The 23,856-nt window shown below is 33.6% G+C and overlaps 2 protein-coding genes across 3 annotated transcripts in view; both read right to left on the bottom strand.

Moving 5' to 3' along the window:
* The window catches only part of LOC127881733 (centrosomal protein of 41 kDa A-like), a 51,750-nt gene extending 35,534 nt beyond the window's left edge, over positions 1–16,216 (bottom strand). The window contains exons 1-3 of one of the 2 annotated variants that reach the window (XM_052429816.1): positions 16,143–16,216; positions 15,950–16,013; positions 12,628–12,675 (exon numbers count right to left, since the gene is read on the bottom strand). In XM_052429816.1, the coding sequence (XP_052285776.1) occupies positions 12,628–12,675; positions 15,950–16,013; positions 16,143–16,181 (151 nt within the window). In that variant the 5' untranslated portion in view covers positions 16,182–16,216. Of the gene's footprint in view, positions 1–5,645; positions 6,353–12,627; positions 12,676–15,949; positions 16,014–16,142 lie in introns of those variants that run through there. The other variant, XM_052429817.1, reaches the window with a different exon arrangement.
* The window catches only part of LOC127881738 (60S ribosomal protein L30-like), a 332,547-nt gene that overhangs the window by 243,160 nt on the left and 65,531 nt on the right, over positions 1–23,856 (bottom strand). The gene's annotated exons all lie outside the window — the stretch shown is intronic.

Below are 23,856 nucleotides of genomic sequence, written 5' to 3'. Positions count from 1 at the left end.
ATCCTGATGAGACGCCATGTTCTGTGGCGTCTCATCTGGATCCAAACTGTTTGCAAAGGCCTTCAACATTCGGTTCCAGCACTGGAAGAGTTAGTGCATGTGCGCTTAGAGTCTTCGGGGCAAAAATCCAGTTGAGACAGTAAGTGTTTTCACTGAAAAGCCTGTGAGGACTGCACACGCCCGTCTGAGATGCCACTTTAAACCATTTATGCCTAGTGGACCCTCCCATCCTTCTAAATTGGATCAATTTATTTCCAAAATTAGGGATGTCTAGTATATTTATTTCTATATTAAGAATATTTCTTACAGAAATTCTTTTTAAGCCAACAGCGCAGACCCTGATGAGACACCGCATCATGCGGCCTCTCGTCTGGGTCTACCCTGTTTGCCAAGGCCTTTTTTCTAGACGCTAGGCATCACGTCGGGTATGCGGATACTTTGATAACAGATGGCACTTCAATACCAGATAACAACAAAAGCCACACGCGAGAGTTGAGTTCTTCAGCTTTTTTGCATTTATGTTCTGTTGATTTGGTTTTCAGACTCGTAACATTATTTGGTTGATTAATGATATAGTACTTTGTATTGCGGAGCAAGAAAGTCGTGAAAAAAACTGGATTATAAAACAAGAGGGCCATGATGGCCCTGAATCGCTCACCTGACTAACCAAATACAATCCAAACCCAGATTTCATCAAGATAAACATTCTGACCAAATTTCATAAAGATAAGATGAAAACTGTGACCTCTATTGTCTACATTCTATTATTTGACCTAGTGACCTAGTTTTTGACCCCAGGTGACAAGTGAGCTAAAAAGAGATAAAATTCCATCGATAATCGTCATGAATTGAATGATCAGTACCGATTTCAACAAAATAAAAATACTTGGAAATAAATCGAGAACGTGCCAACTAATCGAAACAAAAGATCAATATGTCCATTTATGTTACAACATGTTAAATTTTAGTTGAATAACGTATTTGAGGAAATTCAAATAATTTAAGAGTCGGACGCCAAATTTTCATGGACACTTCTTTTACCTATCATCTCAAAGACAATGGCACTTCGATTCCAGATAACTCGACACCTTTTACCAGATATAACACACTCTATTTAGTGAATCAGAAATGCAGAAGTCGCTGTGGAATACTGCTATAGTAAGCAGGCAATAAATAAAAATGTACGTATTGACGTAAATTAAAAAACATATTACCGAAACATGTTCTTATCCCTTTGGAATAATCAAAGGGAAAGGGAAGTGTAAAGCTCAATATAAAGGAAGTTTTCCAATCTCTTGTAAATTTTGTGGCTACACATTAGTACCATCTTCATGATGCGATTCTAATGAGCACCAATGACAAAGGATTTTATGAGGTGTATTTGACGCTTTAACACCCCTTGCTTCCCTTCCTGCTATAAGTTAAATGGAACACAGTCGTGTTGGTCCACATGATCCGATGTATTTTCAATTCTCTAAATCTCAATTTACCACTTAAAAACAAGTTTATTATTTAGACAATTATTTTCGGTCGTCACTTGAAATATATTACTTCAGAAATAAGCATTTGAATCTTATTTAAAATTTGCACTTATAATATTAATTATATAAATTAATAGTAATAAGATTTTTGAAAACGAACAACGCCATTGGTTTTATTTTACATATGTATGTAATTATGTTATGTATAGATTTCCAATGTGTCGGGCTAGACAATGCAAATTGATTTGTACTTCAAAATGTTTGGTAAGAATAGCCATAATATACATAAATGCATTTCAGGTAGTAGATAAAATTCGGTTATCAGAGTGCCCAATTTGTTAAAAGTCTCTGTTATCCAAAGTGCCCTATATGGGGAATCAAAGTATCTGCAACTTCATGAATACCACCTATTAAAACATGCTCTATCTTTGTTTATATTTCATTGAATACTATCAAAATGTATGTATTTGAAGCACAGTAATTACTATACATGCTGGAATATCAAACAATTTCTTGCAATATTTCTAAGAAGTTTTATTTTGTTAAAAGTAGTTTTATTTGTTGAAATGTTTACTGTTCATCCAGTTTATGCTGTTTTCTGACCGAATTTTCTATTTTTTTGGGAAAAATCTACCATTCTTCCGTGATGTTTTTCTTTGCAATAGAAAATAATACATTATTTATACACGCGACCATGCGCACTGTCTAAAAAACTAATCTTTATGATATATCTTTAAAAACAAGATGTGTTTGTGAAACACTATGTCCCCGTATATGACGTTTTACCTTGAAGGAAGACCTTGACCTTGACCCTTTCCCACTCAGAATGTGCAGCTCCATGAGATACACATGCATGTCAAATATAAAATTGCTAGCTTCAATATTGCAGAAGTGACATTACATGAGCAATTTTGTCCCATATATTTGACCTTGAATGATGACCTTGACCTTTCAACACTCAAAATGTGCAGCTCCATGAGATACACATGCATGCCAAATATCAAGTTGCTATCTTCAATATTGCAAAAGTACTCATAAAATGAGCGATTTCGGCCACATATATTTGACCTCTGACCTTGAAGGATGACCTTGACCTTTCACCACTCAAAATGTGCAGCTCCATGAGATACACATGCATGCCAAATATCAAGTTTCTATCTTGAATATTTTAATATAGCAAAAGTGTACATTAAATGAGCAATTTTGACCCATATATTTGACCTTTGACCTTGAAGGATGACCCTGACCTTTCACCACTCAAAATGTGCAGCTCCATGAGATACATATGCATGCCAAATATCAAGTTGCTATCTTCAATATTGCAAAAGTACTGCAAATGTTAAAGTTGGCGCAAACCAACAGACCAACCAACAGACCAACAGACAGGGCAAAAACAATATGTCCCCCACTACTATAGTGGGGGACATAAAAACTGCTGAACTTGCATCTCGTGCGTGGCTTTTGTTGTTATCTGGTATCGAAGTGCCATCAGTTATCAAAGTATCAGCATCCCCAGCGTGGGCATTAATGGGTTAAGTCCCATTTACACAGAGAGATCAGGCTCAAATGTTTTGCTATATTTTGCTCAAGATTGGGACTTCTGTTTGCTTGTTAATGATTACTTAAAGAATAATGATTTTGGTTCTTATCTACAGGAAGACTTTCGAGTTTTGATTAAGAATTTGATTGCAACGTGATCAAACAAATGGCTTTGCAAAAACCTACATTTTATTATGCTCATAGACAAATATTTCTATAGTGTACATGTAGGTTATTGGATGATTAAACAGTGATTCTTGTGTCCACAGAAACAACAGCTGAAATCATGCTGCACTTGAAAATTTCATTTTATAATGTAAGATACGCATTTTAATATCTTTTATGTACATTTATGTCATTATTAAATAATATTAATTGTGTTTCTTCATTGTTAGCTGCCTATTGTTTTATGTTTACTTACATGTATCAACCAAAACCACTATCAATAGTGTTAACAATCATTTAAAGTAGACATTAAACTTTATAGCTCTGATCAAACTCTGAAAAAAATCAATACAATAGTGAAAAGAAGGTTGTATTTTTAAAAGCAGGATACAATCTCATACATGTCTTGAAAAAGATACTTTTTTTATAAATAGAACTGTGTAATGAAGGATAAAATTTTATTGTATGCCGTTCCCACCTCTCAACAATTAAATGTATAGAAACTGAATTAATTTTGCTTCAGCCAATATTGGCGACAAAATGCTTTCACATGTTTATTCAAAATGCTAACGTATACTGGATAATTCATATTGAAGACAAAATGCTTACAAATGTTTATTCAAAACGCTGACGTATACTGAATTATTCATTATTAAGTTCATGATTACACAAGTCATAATTTATCATTCAATGCCAAGTTTGCTCTGTATGTTGATTAAACAGACATGAACTATATCACCGGACACATGAATGAGTTAAATGGTGGGTCTCATGAAGTTAGAAACCTGCCATACCTCACAAAACCAATATAATTATCTGAAAAGCCTATTAAAAACAGCACAGTAATAATGGGTGGGATATGATTTAAAATCAATTATGCACTGGCAAACACTTTAACTTATAATCTTATACTTTAATAGGCTATACGAAACCAATATTTAACATGAAATCTTAAGAAACATATGAAACATAAAGTAGTTGTAGTATAAAGAATCAACAATAATTTCAAAATTTGAAGCATATGATAAATATATATATAATAAATATAATATATAATATGAGCTGTGTTCTGTGAAAAGGGGGTTTAAGGCATGTGATAAAAGTGTCGTCCCAGATTAGCCTGTGCAGTACACACAGGCTAATCTGGGAAGACATTTTCCGCTTTTTTGATATTTTTCATTTAAAGGTCTCTTCTTAGCAAAAATCCAATTCAGGCCCAAAATGTCGTCCCTGATTAGCCTAAGTGGACTGCACAGGCTAATCTGGGGCGACACTTTACCCACATGCATTAACCCTTTGAGCGCTGGAACCGGAATTTGAAGGCCTTTGCAAACAGTTTGGATCCAGATGAGACGCCACAAAATGTGGCGTCTCATCAGGATCCAAACTGTTTGCTATTCTGATAGTATTCTTTGAAAAAAAAATCGAATAAAATGCTAATTTTAGAAATTTTGCAGACAACATTTTAGCAGACGACAAATTTCCCAGCATGCAAAGGGTTAAACCCTCTTTTCACAGAGCACTGCCAATATTTATTTTCATGTAAATGATTGAGACTCTTATAAAATATGAATACTCAATAAACAACAAGAGGCATAACCATTCTACATGTACCAGTCTTTGACTATGGGTTATATATCAAATCACTAACCATTCTACATGTACCAGTCTTTGACTATGGGTTATATATCAAATCACAATCACTTATATTGGAACAATGGAAGTTACCATAGCAATTCAATCGTTTTCCATTCACTTTATAAACAATAATATCTGATCAGACAATTTTCTGTTTTTAATTATTGATGCGTATTGTCAAAAGTTAATATGCAATTTGACTACGAATTGTTTGTTTGGTAGATTTTTTCTCTTGTTCAACAGTATTTCAGTGCAATCAAAGCAGTCTGTTACCATACCAACACTTTTCCTGGGTGAGCTGGTCTAGCTACCAGTACCAATTTAGTGCACATCCTTATGCAAGTACCTGACAACTGCCCATCAGAAATGACCATTGCCATATCAGAGATCACCATGTCTGGACCATGGTCAGCATGCAATGATGTTTGACCATCGTATAAATCAGCATAGCCGTGAAAAGACAATCTTTAAACAGTTAAAATTTGACAATACCCAAATCAGGAATAAACCTAGTCGAACATGAGGGCAGTCTAGAACATGGAAATTTCAAAGTCTAAGTAATAGCATAAAAAAAAACTTGTTGTAAAATTGTTGTAAAATCTTTTAACAGTTTTGACAATTCCGAAATAAGGAATAAACCTAGTCAAGCATGTGGAAAGTCAAGAACATAGAAATTTTAAAGTCAAAGTAATTGCACACAAAAATAATCCTGTTGTAAAATTGTTTAGATAATGTCCGTGTCATTGAATATTGTAGTAAGTTCTGTCTTAAAGTCTAGAACATGGTCACTAAGTTGCCAGCAATTTTGCTGCCGCATCTTACCTTTGTGAAGAGGCTTATCAGCATCTTTGAGAATATCAAACAGATTCAGCCTTTCCTCCTTAAACAACTTAATCCTTGGAACTGGCCTTGGCTCCTTGAAATTGCTGTCACTTGCTGTTGGGTTACCTTTCTTTGGCATTCTCACACAGTTATCTCCACTTTCAGGGACAAAAATCTTACTAGAAAGTTGAGTGCATAGCTGACACTATGCGGCAACAATATTTTTTTATCACAATATTATTTTTGTAACAGTCTTCCTTTTCCTTATTTGAGTTTATTTTTTAAGGCAACTAATTCTTTGATCCACATTCAATCACAGCGCAAATTAATGTTGCCTGTATATTGACACTGAAATTGGTGAGTTGTGCTTTCATTGATTTCACCCACAACAGTTTTTATCTCAACGATAATGCAAAAGCAATTGATAAAAAAATGAATGATTTTAATCAGTAAATCAAATGTAGAGCCTGTAGAACAGCAATAAACTCTTAGTTAGCGGGTAATGGCAAATAACCACTCCAAAAGAGAAAATAAATTACGCAAAGAAAGACGACAATCCAATAATCCAGAATGAACACAAATCCAATGCTCTCAACGAACGTAAGTAGTAAAATCCCTAAACAACATAGTAACAATCATTAATGGTAATTAATTCATTTTAAATCACAAGCAGGAAAGTGATATATTTCTTGTTGAACCACTAGATCAATGTTAGGTTTTACTTAGTTTCTACGTTTACTTTTGGTTCAATAATATACTTTTGGTTCAATAATATAATTTTGGTTCAATAACACAATTTAAATTGAACTGAGGCAGTCTCTAAGGAATTGAATTTAAATACACTCCGACTTAAAGGCTATTAATCATGATTTGAAAACACACATGTAGGTAACATATGTATTCATCCAGAACAGGTCATTATACACAAGGATTACCATTAAATACTAGTTATATACCATATAAGATCCATTTTTTCAATGGATAATACAGGACTTATGCCATTTGAGGATTGAAATTAAAGAACTTTTTATAATGATAACACTAAATGCACATGAGTGGAAGTTTAAACCCACCATTACAGCCTCTTACAGGCTGATTTTCCCCCACAAATCTGACCACCAGATACATCAAATTTAATCACTTCATGTATTTATGAAGCAACCTGGGGCACTCAAACCAACTTTTTATCAGCTGAATGGAGTACAAATCACACCCATTTAGGACATTAAGACATGAACCTAAGCTGGGCTTTCTTAGCCTAAGTCTTCGACACAAGTCTTGATATCTGCAGGCAAAATTCCAAATTCAGAAGGGCAGGGCAGTTTCATTCCAGTAAGAATAATACCGTACAGATATGATTGTTTGCTGTTTAATTAATTTCAACATTCTGAAAATCCTTTATTGATAATCAATGATAAGGCCCATATGCAAGCAAAGATAAAGCTGACAAAACAAAGTACAAAACACAATGCATGATAAAAATTAAGGCCAGCATGTCAAAATGGAACATGAAGAAACATGAAGTAAAATTCACATGAATTTTCTGTTCTCATTTATTAGTATAGCATTAGTATTATCATTATTATTATCTTTGATGTTGTTGCTGTTACTATTATTATAAGTATTTTTCTAATAAATATTGACGTTGTTAATCATTAATCCTACTTTTGTAAAAAGAGCGTATCCACATACATTTTATTAAGTACTTAACTATTAATTGTTGTTATTGTTGTTACTATTAGTATAACTAGAAGAATTATTTTAATTAATGTTGTTGTTGTTAATCATTAATCCTACTTTTGTAGTTGGAGCGTATTCACATAAGTACTCGACTATTAATTATTTAACACCTGGTTCAAAACCTAAATTTTCCTTTCTTTGTAGACAAGATATTGTTTAAATAACCATTATGTTACTGACCCTCTACTGGAGAATCTTCACATTAACAATCACCTTCCCACATGATCTACTATGATATTTATCGTATCATACTACTGTTTGTTTGATATTTGTGTAATTCTCTTATAAATAAGCTCACGTGTTATTACAAAATGTCCTTGTTTTGTAACCTGTTAATACGTATTTATAAAGGACGGTTCTGTTCCGTTCTGTTCTGTTCTACATGAGATCATACTCATCCCAGTTTAAATTGCCATGCATACAATGTAAATGTAATTTACAATATGATAGTTGTCATTATATCTTCTACTGATACATGAATATAAATTGAATTTGAAGCATATTTAAAAGCCCATAATTACTCAAAATCAACGAATATTTCATACAATATTACGAAAAATAAAGTAAACACATAAAAAAATCAATAGCCAAAATGTCAACGCTAGATGTGGTCTGGTAGATTAAATTTCATAGATTAAACACAATACAAAATGCTTGTTTTTATCTTTTTGTGTCACAATATATTCCATGTGAATTTCCAACCACGATATCCGAACTTTTACCAGCAAACGGGAGATTAACTTATGGCAGCTTCGGAAGCGCCACATAGTTCTCATGAATTCGTCGTTCTTTCCACCTTGCCTGAAACCAGTCTGGCGTTCCCTTGAAAATATTCAGATATCGTGGCGGGAAATTAACATGGAATATATTGTTGCACAAAAAATAAAAATGAGCATTTTGTATCTCGTTAAATCTATGTTACCATACCACATCTAGTGTTGCAATTTTGGCAATTGCTATAAGGAATAATGATTTTTTATGGGTCAATTTTATTTCACAAAATATTTTGCAAAGTATTCGTTGATTTTGAGTTTTTATGTTGCTTTTATAATTGCATGTATTTTTGTTAAAATATTTAAAGCGAGATTATACGATTTTGTAAAATATTAATGCATTGATATACAAGTGATGTGTTCGTCAGAAACACAATGCCCCCTACTGGGCCGCTTTGAAATAATAATTTTTTTGGCCTTTGACCTTGAAGGATGATTTTGACCTTGAACTTCCACCACTCAAAATGTGCAGCTTCATGAGATACACATGCATGCCAAATATCAAGTTGCTATCTTCAATATTGCAAAAGTTTTGGCCAACGTCAAAGTGTTGTTTTCGGACGGACGGATTGACTGACATACTGACTGACGGACAGTTAAACTGCTATATGCCACCCTACCTGGGGCATAAAAATGTGTAAAAAAATTATTATATATATATATTTCAATATAAAATAAAATAAAAGTTCAGAAGAACATGTATCGAAAAATGCGAAATAAGCCAGATATTTAATTCTTACATCGAAAACAGCTGTACAGTCGAATCCGCCAGCATGTATATCATGCATGTACGATGTGAATCTAAACTTAGTTTAATGGTTCATTTTAAATTCCTGCAACGATATATATATTCATACGACACACGAAAACTAACTCTGGTCCTAATAAAAAGACGAATGCTTCAGTTATTGTTGGAAAATATGTTCGTCACAATCCGCTCGGGCGCATTTCATGAAATTCGTATTAAATGTATAATTTTTCTTGCATATTTTGTGTTATTGTAACATATTTTATAAATATATCACAATTTAACACATATTATAAATAGTATAATTTCGCTTTAAACAGCATGAGGGGCCTTATTGTTGCTAAGATGCATGACAGTTAAAAAAATTATATATATGTAAATATCATAGAAAAACAACAAAACGAGTTAATTTACAGTAAAAACAAATGATTGCTCTACATGTTTCCCACAATTATGTCATAGAATGCATGCATAATGGCCAATCGTTAACTCCATGACAAAATTAATCAGCTAACAAAACACATCAGTGTACAGTATATAGAAAGATCTACACTCTAGCAGGTTGTAATCCAGATTATCACCAGTGGGCATTAAACTCATTACAAATCAATATGAACTTCAAAATTGCTTAGGTTAAGATCAATTGAAGTTGGATAAATATTAATACTCATTCATTTTCAAGTGAACCTTTTTTAGACCATTATATTGACATAGCTGTTGGTTTAATAGTAGAGAAAGATCTTTAAGTGATGAAATGTATTTGTTAAGTCTTTCAAAAAGTCAATTTACAGGTCAAATTGCTTCATATGTTCGTTTTTTCATTGTACAAAATTGTTTGTGAGGTAATGACTCACAACTAACACAGCTTAAAATATTGGGCCTAATAATCGATATATCAACAGCTATTGCACATGTCATCTATTGAAATATTTAAATAAGAAATAACTACATTCAAGTTTAATTCTCTCCATTCATATAAATGTTTTTTGAACAGGTTATTTAAATCACATTAAATGCAATCTCACACCAATAACTTAGACAGAAATGAACGTTTTTGTGCATAGCTGAAATACAAAACTATTTGCATTTTTCATAGCAAAAACACATCAAAAATGCAAAAATGATAACTATGAGGAAGCAATGAGGGAATGAAAGAAAAACACAAGCACATAAATTAACATAACATATATTTTAACGATCTAATAAAACACACACTCTATATTCTATTTTATAATTAATTCAACTTAATGATTATAGTACACCAAGAGCTTGACACAGTAGTGCCAAATCCCTGCCGATATGTGTTTGCTTGTATAACAACATTTGTTTTAGAGAGTAGAGTAATATTTGTAAAACATGGCACCTGTGTCATCTATTTATATTTCAAGGATCAATTAGTTATATAGTGTTGGAATGATGCTGTAGAGAATTAAATATATGGAAATGAAAGAAGGGGAGGTAATTAAAAAAGAAGACTATAAACAGTTACTGTTTTTGATAACTGTATTTTTCCTTAAACTCATCTATTCATTTTACAGATTTACAAATTAAAATATTATTGTAAAATTATATAAAGGGAAATATTAAAAATTGAAAAGCTAAAATATTTACTATGAAATTAAATCAAATATAATTAAAAATTATAAATAAATAAATGTAAATAAAAATAAAATAAAAAATAAATAAAGGGAGATAATTCAGAAACTACGTCCAAAAGAGTTATGGTTCATGTTCACTGCACTTCTCCTAATTTCCATCTGTTTATATTTCTAGTTTCAAGTAAATCCCTTAAGTAGATTGAGAGTTATGCTCCGGACAAAAATTTACTTTGAAATTAAATAAAGGGAGATAATTCCAAAATTAAGGAAGAATTAGTTATGGTTCTTAGTCACTGCACTTCTCCTACTTACCATTTGTTTATATTTCAAGTTTCAAGAAAATCCCTTCAAAAGATTTAGAGTTATGCTCCGGACAAAAATTTAATTTGAAATTAAATAAAGGGAGATAATTAAAAAAACTAAGGTAGATAGAGTTATGATTCTTAGTCACTGCACTTTTCCCACTTGCCATCTGTTTATATTTTAAGTTTCAAGCAAATCCCTTTAGTAGATTTAGAGTTATGCTCTGGACAAAAATTAACTGTGAAATTATATAAAAGGGGAGATAATTCAAAAACTAAGGTAGCTAGAGTTATGGTTCTTGGTCACTGCACTTCTCCTATTTGCCATCTGTTTATATATAAGTTTAAAGTAAATCCATTGAATAGATTTGGAGTTATGCTCTGGACAAATGTTCGGACGGAAGGACAGACTGACGGAGACCATTTAAGAAATAATATTTTTCTATGATGGTTTGTTGTCGAATAACCCACAGTAAGGAGTATAGATGCATAGGAATTAAATCAAGAGTGCGAAGCACGAGTGATTTGATAACACGCATCTATACAACTTACTGTGGGTTATTCGACAACAAACCATCATAGAAAATATTATTTTGATTCTAACACGATTCTAATTGATTTGGTTCAAGCTAAACCTTTAGGACGTGAACTATATTTTTCAATACTCCACCCTTCTTAGTACAAAGTTCACTATTTAGTGACGTCATTGAATTGTACGAACATATGACGTCGTTTTCATTCATAAATATTTTGCAGATGTCGTCACTTTCATTGAAAACAACAATCGTAGAAATTTAATGACGTCACGTTTATTGATGCTACTGAAAAGCTGACTTGCTATAAATGTTTTCTGAATTACGTTTCCTAACAAATAACATTCTTTGTAGGCGTGGTTATGCCACTTATCACCAAATATACAAGTTGTTGTTTCATTACATTTATATACATACTACAATTATTACATTTCTTTTAGAGCGGGTTTAGAAAACAAGTCACATGCCGTGTTAGAATAGTATATCCCCTCCGAATTTTTTTTCAGCGGGGATTATTAAAATAAGATGATGGACAATTAACTCTCATTCATTCAAATATACACAATATTAATGCATTACATTGTCAAAACTGAAATAATTTGTTTTTATTTTCAGCTTATTACAGGTCTTACAGGTCAAATACCTACAGGTAATAAACCAACAATCTTATCAACATATATTTGTCAAACATGACCATTTTCACAATGTCTGCACATTATTTAATTCTGTTTCTACTCATGAGTTGCGAATATTAACAGGTGTGGCTAACACTTTTCATTTTATTGTAGATGATTTGCCTTTTTTTGCAATTCCACAGTTTGTTAAACAGAAGTATTGTTATTTTGAAACAACTGCTATTGGGTAAATATTCATTTTGAATTACGCCTGTGTATGATGACATTTTGCCAATAAACTAATAGAACTACAAAAGGATAGTCAACACATATCATCCCAATTATGAGACATGCCGACTTTCAGTTTTTCTCACTCAAACAGATTGGAGAAATTTTTTAAGAAAGGGAGACAATCTTGCTATCTCACATTACAAATAGGAGATTTTGAAAGGAAAATCGTATATCAAGACATGCTGATTAACTAGAAGATTTATTTCCCTTGGAAATAAAACTGGTACTATTTCCTAAATATTGCATTGTTGATGTATGTTTCCTTATTTCCAAGAGAGACATAATTTTAGTAATCCAGTTAAATGTAAATAAATTGTTAATGGATTTTCCAGTGTTTTTAAATCAATATCATATTCAAGATTAATCAATTGAATAATACTCACTGCTTCTTATGTCTTCAATCTTTTCCATGTACTTTGTAATACTGGCTCCTGGAATACAATTTATGTTCATTACAGGTTATACTAGTATATTTAGTTGAGCAAAAAGTTTTAGAATACTGAAATTGTACATAGTATCATTTATAGCTTACATGTAGCAAATATATCTCAAACAGGTATTATTATGAAGACTTGATTTCTTTAACTGACACATTCGCATAATCCAATTGTAAAAAAAAATCAACCTAAAATTTCTAAAATAGATTGAAACCAAAAAGAACCAAACTAAAATGGTGAAACGCATACAATAATGGGCACTATTCTACATGGATGTTCCATATTCTATAGCTTTAATTGGTTTCAGTGAGATTAGCTTATTATTTTTGTGGGCTCAATGCTATTACCTCTTTTGTTATGTAGCACAGTCAGTTTTAACTTCTTTTTAGTCATACCCCGCCTCTAATAATGTGGATTGATTAGATAGCAGTCGCACTTAATTTCTGCATGGTATGCATATACATGTATTTCAGTTGTACATTTTGTCTTATCATGAGTTTATTTGCTGATACTTTGACAAACCTTCATGGCAAACGTTTTTCGAATTGAGCAAATTGTTTGGCTAAAATTACACCAATTATAAACACTAGTAATTGATTTATAAGGCAGGCAACTTATTAAAATGACCAAAAATAAAACAATTCATGTTTTACAGAATTATAGTAACTAGATAATATTTCAAATACATGTATATGTAATAATTGATTTATATTGACATATGATATGAAAAATAAATCACAATTAACTAGTTTCATTTTGTTTATAGATTTACCTGTTTGGTATAGATATACAGTTAATAACAAATACAACATTTTTGCTTGAACTCAGCATGACTCACTTAACAAGAAACCTTCAAGAGACGGGTGATGCTCCCCAAAGGTTTTTTTTGGTCACAATATTGCACTATATATTCAGATAAAAGGAAATGTCTTGAGGGCACAGTAGTTGGGGGGACAAGATTTTATTAATTTAAAATTTCAAAGGGCCATAACTCTGTAAAAAATCATCCGACCAGAACCCAATGATTACATGCACATCTCCTCTTGGTAGTGAAGCTTCCCATAAAGTTTCATTGAATTCCGGTCATTAGTTGCTGAGAAATAGCCCGGACAAGAATTGCACTATATGTACAGTTAATGGAAAATTTCAAAGGGCCATAACTCTGTGAGAAATCATCCGACCAGAACCCGCTGATAATATGCACATCTCTTCTTGGTAGTGAAGCTTCCCATAAAGTTTCATTGAATTCCGGTCATTAGTTGCTGAGAAATAGCCCGGACAAGAATTGCACTATATGTACAGTTTATGGAAAATTTCAATGGACCATAAGTCTGTGAAAAATCATCAGATCAGAACCCGCTGATAATATGCTCATCTCCTCTTGGTAGTGAAGCTTCCTATAAAGTTTCATTGAATTCCGGTCATTAGTTGCTGAGAAATAGCCCGAACAAAAATAGTGCACGGACGGTCACACTGACGGACGGACAGACAAGGTGGCGACTATATGCTCCCCCCAATTTTTTTTGGGGGAGCATAATAAAGTGAACACAGGCTCCCAGCACAAAATAACACATATAGTACACAAATTGTAACAGATAATTGCAGTTGCATCTAGTGAACTGAAGTCATGAATGCTAATTTACTTTATATTTATTTCTAAGCTCTGGTGATATTGAGCCAAGAAAAGAACCTGTGAAACATCCATTGGGAATCTGTAACAATAGTTTAGAATGGAATGCAAAGTGCAAAGGCCATAGAGTGTGATCGCTGTGACATTTGGTAGATTAAGCATTCAAAATGTGCAAACATTGGAAGTGTTCGACACTAAAGGGCGTCTGGTAGTCCAAGACTCCTGGAAATGAGACTAACTCCACTCCTTGTTTTTGTGTCTATATAAAGGAAGTCTTTCCGACTCCATCAAAATAATTTTTTAATAAAAAAACAAATCCCTAAAATGTACTTATGGTTTCGAAAGATCAGAATGTCCAAACATTTGCCAGTCATCATTCTGCTAGAACAACAAAAAAACTGACTTATAGGAAATTATTTATTTTGTTTCACTGTCACAGTCCATGCATGGAGTAATAGTGGGAACTCTAGAATTCCTAATAAACCTGACCCTTGTGTTTTTTTTCCAGGATATTTTGCTAAAGTGGACTAGCATTCGCCAAACTGTCTTGGAAGAAAACGAGAACGTGCTATACTATATTTTCAAATTTATTTAAGACCACAGTAAATTAAGATGAGACAGCTGTTTACTAAGATACTCTTAACATATTTAACAAAATAAACTATTTTTCAGGATTTGCCTTCAATGTGGAATTCAAAATCTATATTTAAGTCGCTGAATTGACATTTGAAGTTTTGCAGCAGCAAACGCCTTCCACACACTCATGTCAGAAAGTAAACCACATGACCTATGATCCCTGTCACCAAAACCTATGCAGTTTTCATTTAAAAGATTCAATTACCATAGAGAGTACCATAGAATTGTTGTTAGACTGGTAAGTAAGGATCAAGATCCTTTTTAGCCTACTTCTTCGTTATCAAATGATGACTGGACTTCTTTAGTACTAACAGGTTTTTTAAATACACTTTTCACAAACAAAATCTAGTGTTATTTGGTACGTCAAATATCTTCATTGAGATAAAACACAGGTTAGAACATGTACTAAGCATCATTATCCCACAGTTTGTAGTCTGTTTTTGAAAATATTTAAAGACTTCGCAGAAACTACTTCATAAGGTAAATTATTCCATTCTGATATGATTCTTTTACAGAAACTTTTCAGCCTAAAATTTGTCTAACATCTAGGCTTTACAAGTTTAAAACAGTGTCCTGGCTAGATTGAACTTTACCGGTACGCAGTTGTTTACCACCATCGACAGAGCGGGGGTTTGGGGGCGGTAGCCCCCGATACTAAAGAAATATATATGATAAAAGGATTATAAGGTGTTGCGTTAGTTGTTATGAGTTAGGTGTTAAGGGTTAGGGTACGCTGTTTGATGTTAAGTGTTGCATACCGGTAAAGTTCAATCGTCCCAGTGTCCTCTTGTTATAGATTTGTTGAAGGAGAAAAAAATGTTCACATGTTATATCATCAAGTTGATTAATAATCTTGGTGAATATGTTCTTTTAAAATGGTGGCATTTTTTTCAAATTGTATAAAAATGTTTATTTTACATTTTTAGAAAGATGCACATTCAAATTTGTTATGTATATCTGTGTGCTTATATACAAATAATGGAGTGATTTTCATGAACATACCTGTGTCAACTGTTGCTCTGACATGCTTGTATTTTGGATTCTCAGGAATCTTCTTATTCAGAGGCTGTTAATAAAAGATAGGAAAACATATCGTGTTTTAATTAAATAATTTTCGAACGCATTCTTTTAAAGATACATTTTAATAATTTTAAATCCAAATAAATCATGTGGACTGAACTTAAATTATATTTACATCCGATTTTTTCGGCCTGGAAGTACTGACGGCAGACATCTTTGTGTATATTCGTAACGAGGTATGTACGCATGCCCGGTGTGACTAAATACCGAATACATTGTTTTCGAGAAAACAACGTTATAAATACCAAAAACAACATTTTATTTAGATATATCTGATTAACGATGTCTAAAATATTTTGAATATTGTTATATTAAATTTTTTATGTATGCATTATTTGTTAATTAAAAAATTATATCTCAAGTGTAGAATATCTAAAGTTTAGAAGAACCGAAAACAATAAGAGACACCGAAACCAACTAAATGTGATAGGTTTGTTTTGTGCTCGGGTTCTTTTGCTATTCACATCAAAGAAGGTTGCAATAAATAAGAAACTGTAAATGATCGTTTTTAACTCGTGAATTGCGACTCAGATAAGTATATTAAATAGCAGAGTAAGTAATCATGAAAAATATAGTTGTACTATGTGTACAGAACACTACTCATCAGGATTAACCTGATAACCTTGCCCAACTCGTGGGAAGGTCTACCTACACTTACATTGTTAAATAAAGTTTATATAACAAAATATATAAACTTTATTTAACTACAACAATAAACTGCAATTTGTTACATATGATATGGTTCTGCAGAGATGCAATACATGATTACGGAGTTGCGTTTTTCGTCAGAAAGGAGGCAGTCAACAGCTCATAAGTTGCACCCTAGTTTCCAGCTGGCTCATTTCCATCCATATCTCAGCAAAACCCCACAACAACATCGTCATCAAGATCCAAGCACCGATATCATACTACGAAGACGATGCGATCAAACAGTTCTATTAAGAATTAGAGCGCACCATAGTCTTAGGCGACTCAAACACTACGGTTGGAACAGGCGACCAACAAGACTGGTTAGGGACAGTTGGTAGATTTGGCTGAGGAGTAAACAACGACAGAATGTTGAAACGTCTTGAGTTCTTGAAGATAACGGGCCAACACGCTGCACCTTCACAAACCGTCAAGAACAGCGACCTGGCATGCTCCGATCGGGTGAGTATAAAATCACTTCAATGTCATACTAGCATCTTAGCGCTTCAAGTCCGTCATCAACAAGGCGAACAAAATAACGTTACCTGGTCTAGACACTGTAAATGACCATGATTTAGTGCTCACCACCATCAAGCTGTGTTAAAGAACAAGAAATCCCGCATCAGATTTGACTTGCAGAAACTGAAAGATACAGAGATTAAGAGGCATTTCAAGCCAAGATAGGTGGCAAGTTTGCAGACCGGAACATATTAGATATATACACCAACAAGATGAAGGACGTGTTGCTGTTGTAGGCAAAATAAGTTGTTTGGAGAGCGTGAAAAGGAACAAGCCATTGGTTACGACCGAGATCGTGGACCTATTTTATAAAAGACAAGCGATGTGTTTATGAAACACTATGTCCCCATATATTTTACCTTTGACCTTGAAGGATGACCTTGACCTTTCACCACACAAAATGTGCAGCTCCATGGGATACACATGCATGTAAAACATCAAGTTGCTAACTTCAACATTGCAATAGTGAACATTAAATGAACGATTTTTACCCATATATTTGACCTTGGACCTTGAAGGATGACCTTGACCTTGAATTTTACCACTCAAAATGTGCAACTCCATGAGATACACGTGCATGCCAAATATGAAGTTGCTATCTTCAATATTGCAAAAGTTATGGCAAATGTTAAAGTTGGAGCAAACAAATACACAAACCAACCAACCTAAGGCCAGTGTTATAGCAGACGCTGACCGAATTATCGTTTCCGAGAGTGCCGCCATGATGTAACGGTGGACTGAGTACTGCAGTGAGCTCTATAAATACCCGCTTCAATATATCTTGGACCAGAAGCGGACCACGAAAGCCCGTCCATACTTAAGGCAGAGGTGGAGGAGGCAGTGCGTATTCTGAAGGCAGAAAAATCTCCTGAAGTGGACAATATCCCTTCCAAGCTGAAAAAGCACGAAGGAGAGACAGCGACTGATGCATTGACGGCATTATGCTAAAAGATCTGGGAGGAGAAGCCGAGGCCCGAGGATTGGACCAAGCCTCTGGTCACCCCCTACCAACAATCGGCAACCGTAAGTTGTACGAAAATAACTGCACCATCAGCCTTATCAGTCATTCCAGCATAGTCATGCTTCGCATCATTTGATTAAAAAATAAGGCCGACGAACTACTGAAGGAAGAGCAGACTAGATTCAAAGCTGGGGGAGCACACTATATCTACCACCGCAGAGAAATCGTTGAACAACACTCGCAATACGAACGTGAGCTCTTCCACAACTTCATCGACCACGTATCGAAAAACTTATTTTACACATATTTCAATATAAATTAAAATAAAACTTTAGAAGAACATGTGTAGAAAAATTCGAAATAAGCCATATATTAAATTCTGAAATCGAAAATGTCTGTACAGTCGAATTCGCAAGCATGTATATCATGCATGTACGATGTGAATCTAAATTTTGTTTGACGGATCTTTTTGACGATGCTGCTTCAGCGAAGCAGATAGTCTAAGTGATCATACCATGAACTAATTCTTCACAATGGCGACCTATGTAAAAGACCGAGCCAGTCCGATTGAGTTAGCTAAACTTTCTCAATATGCATTCCGCGCTGATTATCATTAATAAAGGTTAAGGCAGCTTGGTTCCCGTCCTCTTTCAAATTTATCGAGAGGTTCGGGACAGGAACCAGACACAAAACTGCCAGGTGGCACTTCAAACGCTGTCACGCTGGGAAAACCCCAAATGTAGTTATTTTTAGATTTGATAGAGAATGTAACCCGCCTCCCAGTTTCGCTGAATGGGTCAATTCCCCCACGTTACGGGTACTACTTCCCCGTACCCCCAATTTTTTTTTCTTGCCCCAAATTTTTCGTACCCAATTTTTGTTCTTACCCAATTTTTGTTCGTACCCAAATGTTTTTCGTACCCAAATATTTTTCGTAACCAAATTTGTTTTTGGCATCATTATTTTCGTACCCAAAATTTTCGTACCCAAATTTGTTTTCGTATCCACATACACAATTGTGGTGATGTAGATGAACATAAATTGATGCTTTTATATCCATCCTCTTCAAAAGCATCGTTACACCAGTACTATGGAGGCTATTCGTTGCCAAAAATCCAGTCATGCCGATCTGTGTTAAACATATTGTTTCCGGGTTAAATACATATGTGTTTCTCCTTTTGTAAACTCAATATCTCCAAGGTCAAGGTCGCCACGACTAAAAACAGATTGATTTTAAAACAAGGGGGTAACTTTTATCAGTAACAATGCACAATTTGAGTTGGTCTCCCTTTATCACACTTTTTTTCGGCAAAGCTGTTTAACGTCACTTTTGACCTTATCTGACCTGACTGCGGCTAGAAACAAATGAATACACTTCATTTATTCAATCTGCTTATTTTAGCATACCACCAAAACATTTGAAAGATGTCCGCGTCTCTGTAACACTGTTTTACTGCGTGTTCAGCATGAAACAATTTTATCTCTAATTAGAAGGCTTGATAGATAGAACAGTTGTACACTCAACTCTTGAAATCAATACGGTTTGTGCGTGCACCTTTTATTTTCAGAGGATTGCCAGCGCAATAGCGTTTGTAATTAAAGGCTGTGTTCTCATATTTAGTAATTACTTCCATATTCCTGTATGTGTACTAGTATATCAGGGGTTCCGCTGTCGATCGCCATTGGCGCCAAATGTCGCTAATTTTTTTAAAGTGGCTCCAATTTTTTTAAAGTGGCGAATTAAAAAAAATCGGTAAAATCCTATCCGAACATGTACTGCGAGTCGAAAAGCACGCGACCGAGCATAAGCGGCCAGCGTTTGTCAGTTGTAAATATTGATTTACGACGATGTAAGCGACCTACAGTGTAGAGTGCACTGAAATCACGGAAGCGTGAAAGTGTTACAGTCGGTGTTTTTACTTCTATTGTCAAGTTTTATGGGGTTATTATCGGATTAACGGTTCTTTTATGATAAAGAACACTCAATTATGTAACACTTAGGACAAACTGGCACAAAGATCAATGATTATAACGATATATAAGGCAGCTACTCTTTAATCAATACCATGGTAAGTGTATTGTTATTTACACATTAGTTAAAGATTGTTAATATTTTTCACAGTTTATGTTGATGGCTTTCGTATATAAAGACACATATATGATAACATATTCACAAGCAATCATGGCTTTTCATGACTTCTTTAATCCTCGAAAGCGTGCTTTAGAAATTGAAACAAATGAAAGCAATAAAAATTCTTCAAAATTGCAAAAACATGATAATTCTGAAGCAAAGCGAAAATTCAATGATAGCTGGAAGTCAGAATTCCCTTTCATTTCATATGATGCGAAAACAAATTAATATTTTGTGACTACTGTGTTAAAAGCCAGTTCAAAAATGCACTTAATATGGTTGTAACGTTATGAAAAAGGAGTCCTTAGCTAAACATGTAAAAACAAAGGGTATGTTTGTGTGTGGTAGCAAATTGTTTAGTTTAAAGTGCATATTCACATTGCTTCCCAGCTGTATTGTTTGTATTGAAATTTGATTATACAGTATGGAAATAATAAAAACAAAGTCTCGTGGTATTATTTATTTATTCTTTTCAGAACACCAGACTGCTGCTGAGGCGATGCAGCTTCGGAAGGATATGACGGCTGCCAGCAAATCATCAATCTCAAAGAATGAGGCAGCAGTGAAGGCAGCGCTCGCCAATGTGCTGTTCCTGGCAAAGGAAGATCTTCTGAACAGTTTCTTGTGATTGTTTATCATGTGCGAACCAATGTTTATATGTATAAATAAAGCTTATTAAGACTTATGAAGTTACTTATTATTATTTATGTATTTACATACTTTTAAAAGTTTTTTTCTTCTTTAATTTCATTCTTGTTTTAAACTGGAGCTCTTTAGTCCTGTTGTTTACATTTATCAATTTAAAGCATGTAATGATGGAAAAACGTGTTAGAGACTGTATAGACTCTTACATGAACTCAAATAACATGTTTTCAAATTCTCAATTTGGTTTCCGTTCTTTACGTTCGTGTGCTCTACAACTTTTAGACGTAATGGAAAAATGGACTAATTGGATAGACGAGGGTAATAGCTTTGATTGTATTTATTATGATTTTAGCAAGGCATTTGATACAGTACCGCACACCCGATTGATGAAGAAATTAGAGTCTTATGGTATAAATGGCAAAATTTTGAACTGGGTAAAAGCTTTTCTTACAAACAGGAAACAACAAGTTATTGTAAATAAAAGTGAATCTGAATGGTGCAATATTACCAGTGGCATACCACAAGGAAGTGTTTTAGGGCCCACGCTTTTCCTGGTTTACATAAATGACATTGAGGACTTAATTGAAAGTACCATTAGACTTTTCGCAGACGATACAAAACTATTCAACCTTGCAAAATTACAACAAGATACGGACCAAATTCAAAGAGACAATGACAAATTATGTAAATGGAGTGACACTTGGCTTTTGAAATTTAACACTGAAAAATGTGAAGTAATGCATTTTGGAAAAAATAACCCAAACAAGACATACCTGCTTGGACAAGGATCTGAAAGAAAGGAAATTTCAAGTAAAATACAAGAAAGGGATTTAGGGATTATATTCAGTCCTGATTTAAAATTTAGAGAACATATGAACCAGTGTATAAATAAAGCGAACAGCAAGATAGGACTAATTAGAAGGACTTTTCTTCACATTACTACAAAACAACTAAGGAAATTATACAAGTCGTTAATCAGACCTCACTTGGAATATGGTAATATAATTTGGTACCCACGATTCAAGAAAGATATAGAAATTGTAGAACGAGTACAAAAACGTGCGACTAAATTAGTATACTATGTTAGACACTTACCATACATTGAAAGACTTAAAATATTGAAAATACCATCTTTGTCATATCGTCGTTTCCGTGGAGACATGATCGAAGTTTTTAAACTCTTGAATAAAAAAGAAGACATTGAATTTGACAGATTTTTTTAAATGAACAATACTACGACAAGGGGTCACTGTTTAAAACTCAAGAAGAAATCTTGTAGAAAGGACACCAGAAAATACTTCTTCTCTCAGAGAGTGATAGATCCGTGGAATAATCTACCGGAATTCGTTGTTACAGCGCCATCCCTTAATACCTTTAAAAACAGATTGGATAAATACATGGGAGATAAAATGTACTCAGTTATACCGGAGACTACCTGGGTTAACGAACATGAGGGGGCTATTAGAAGCTGATCCAGCTTGCGGCCCTAACCGGATATGTATGTATGTATTTCAAACTTCCAAACATGGCTAAAAATCTGTGCACAAGTACATGTAAATTATTAATCATTTAGGTCGAGTTTGATACTGTATGGTCTTATGTTTGTGATTAAATATTGCTTTTTATTAATGTCTTTTGGTAAGCTGTTGTGATCCCAGTTAAGATTGTAAAGAATGTCTAATGTTTATGCATATTTCTAACAATCTATTTACCGTTACTTGGGTTTTGCCTAAATGCTGTATTTTATGAAATTTGACGCAGACGGTAGGGATTGTTAAAACAAAAAAATATCTGTTAAAAGTGCGGTGACCCCCTTTTTTATTTGTGTTTTATGATGACAATACGTAGATCAGTTTCGCAGAATTCTTTTAGACAGAGCAATTTTAAATTCCATTAATGTGGTTACAATAGTAAAACATGACGTTTTTTGGGATGACATAAAAATTATAAAAAATAATTTTCTTAACATTTAACCTGTGTACTCCATTTTATTGGTAGTGTGTGGTTTAATTAAATGGTATATGATGTATCTTAGCTTATGTAATATCTACATGTTGCCAATTTCATAGGTTATTAATTATTTTTACGCAATTAGAGATTTTTCAGTTTTATTGAAAAAGTACATGTTATATAATGGTGAATAAAATCAAAACAAGGCCGGTAACCCTATGTGTTTATTTCATTTTTCATATAGTATTTGTATATATATCTTAAATAATTTTTTTGGACAAAATCGATTAGATGGAAAAAAATCAGCAAAACTGCAGCAACACCCCTTAACAAGAATTATTCCACCATATTGACTAATGTATTAAGCATGAGCGCGATGATTCTCGATACTGTTAATAATCGAATCAAATAGCAATGCCCGACAAACCACTAAAATAGGTTTGCTCGAAGAACGCAAGTATAAATATTAAAAGTATGTACGTATACTTCGCGTGTGGCCGGTTGACTCATAATATGTTTTAATTTCACTTTCATTCTCCTTTTGGTTTTCTGTAATGTATCTATAGGTTTATGACCAGCAATATGTAATAATGTAAAATAAGCACGAAAACTCCGCGTAACATCCCGTACTGCGTGTGATGCAGCTAAGAACTGCAAAGAAAAAGACATACGCTATCTTTGATCTCATTCATTGAACTCTTTACCTTTCACCAACTCCAACCACAATCAACGCCGTATAACTTAAAAAAAAAAATTTCTTGTTTCAAATGGAACTCAAGGTCGCCACGAGTAAAAATAGATTGAATCTTACACATGGGGGTAACAATGCACATTTTGAACTGTCTCCCTTTAACAGACTATTTTTTTCAAATTGAAAACCTGGTTTCTTTTCCAATCATTAAAATCAATTTTAGGTCTTTATTGAACACCACAACT

The sequence above is a fragment of the Dreissena polymorpha genome, chromosome 5 (genome assembly GCF_020536995.1).
Source record: "Dreissena polymorpha isolate Duluth1 chromosome 5, UMN_Dpol_1.0, whole genome shotgun sequence".
NCBI classification, from domain to species: domain Eukaryota; kingdom Metazoa; phylum Mollusca; class Bivalvia; order Myida; family Dreissenidae; genus Dreissena; species Dreissena polymorpha.
The sequence above is the reverse complement of the archived record's forward strand: the minus strand, read 5'-3'. Positions and strand labels throughout refer to the sequence as shown.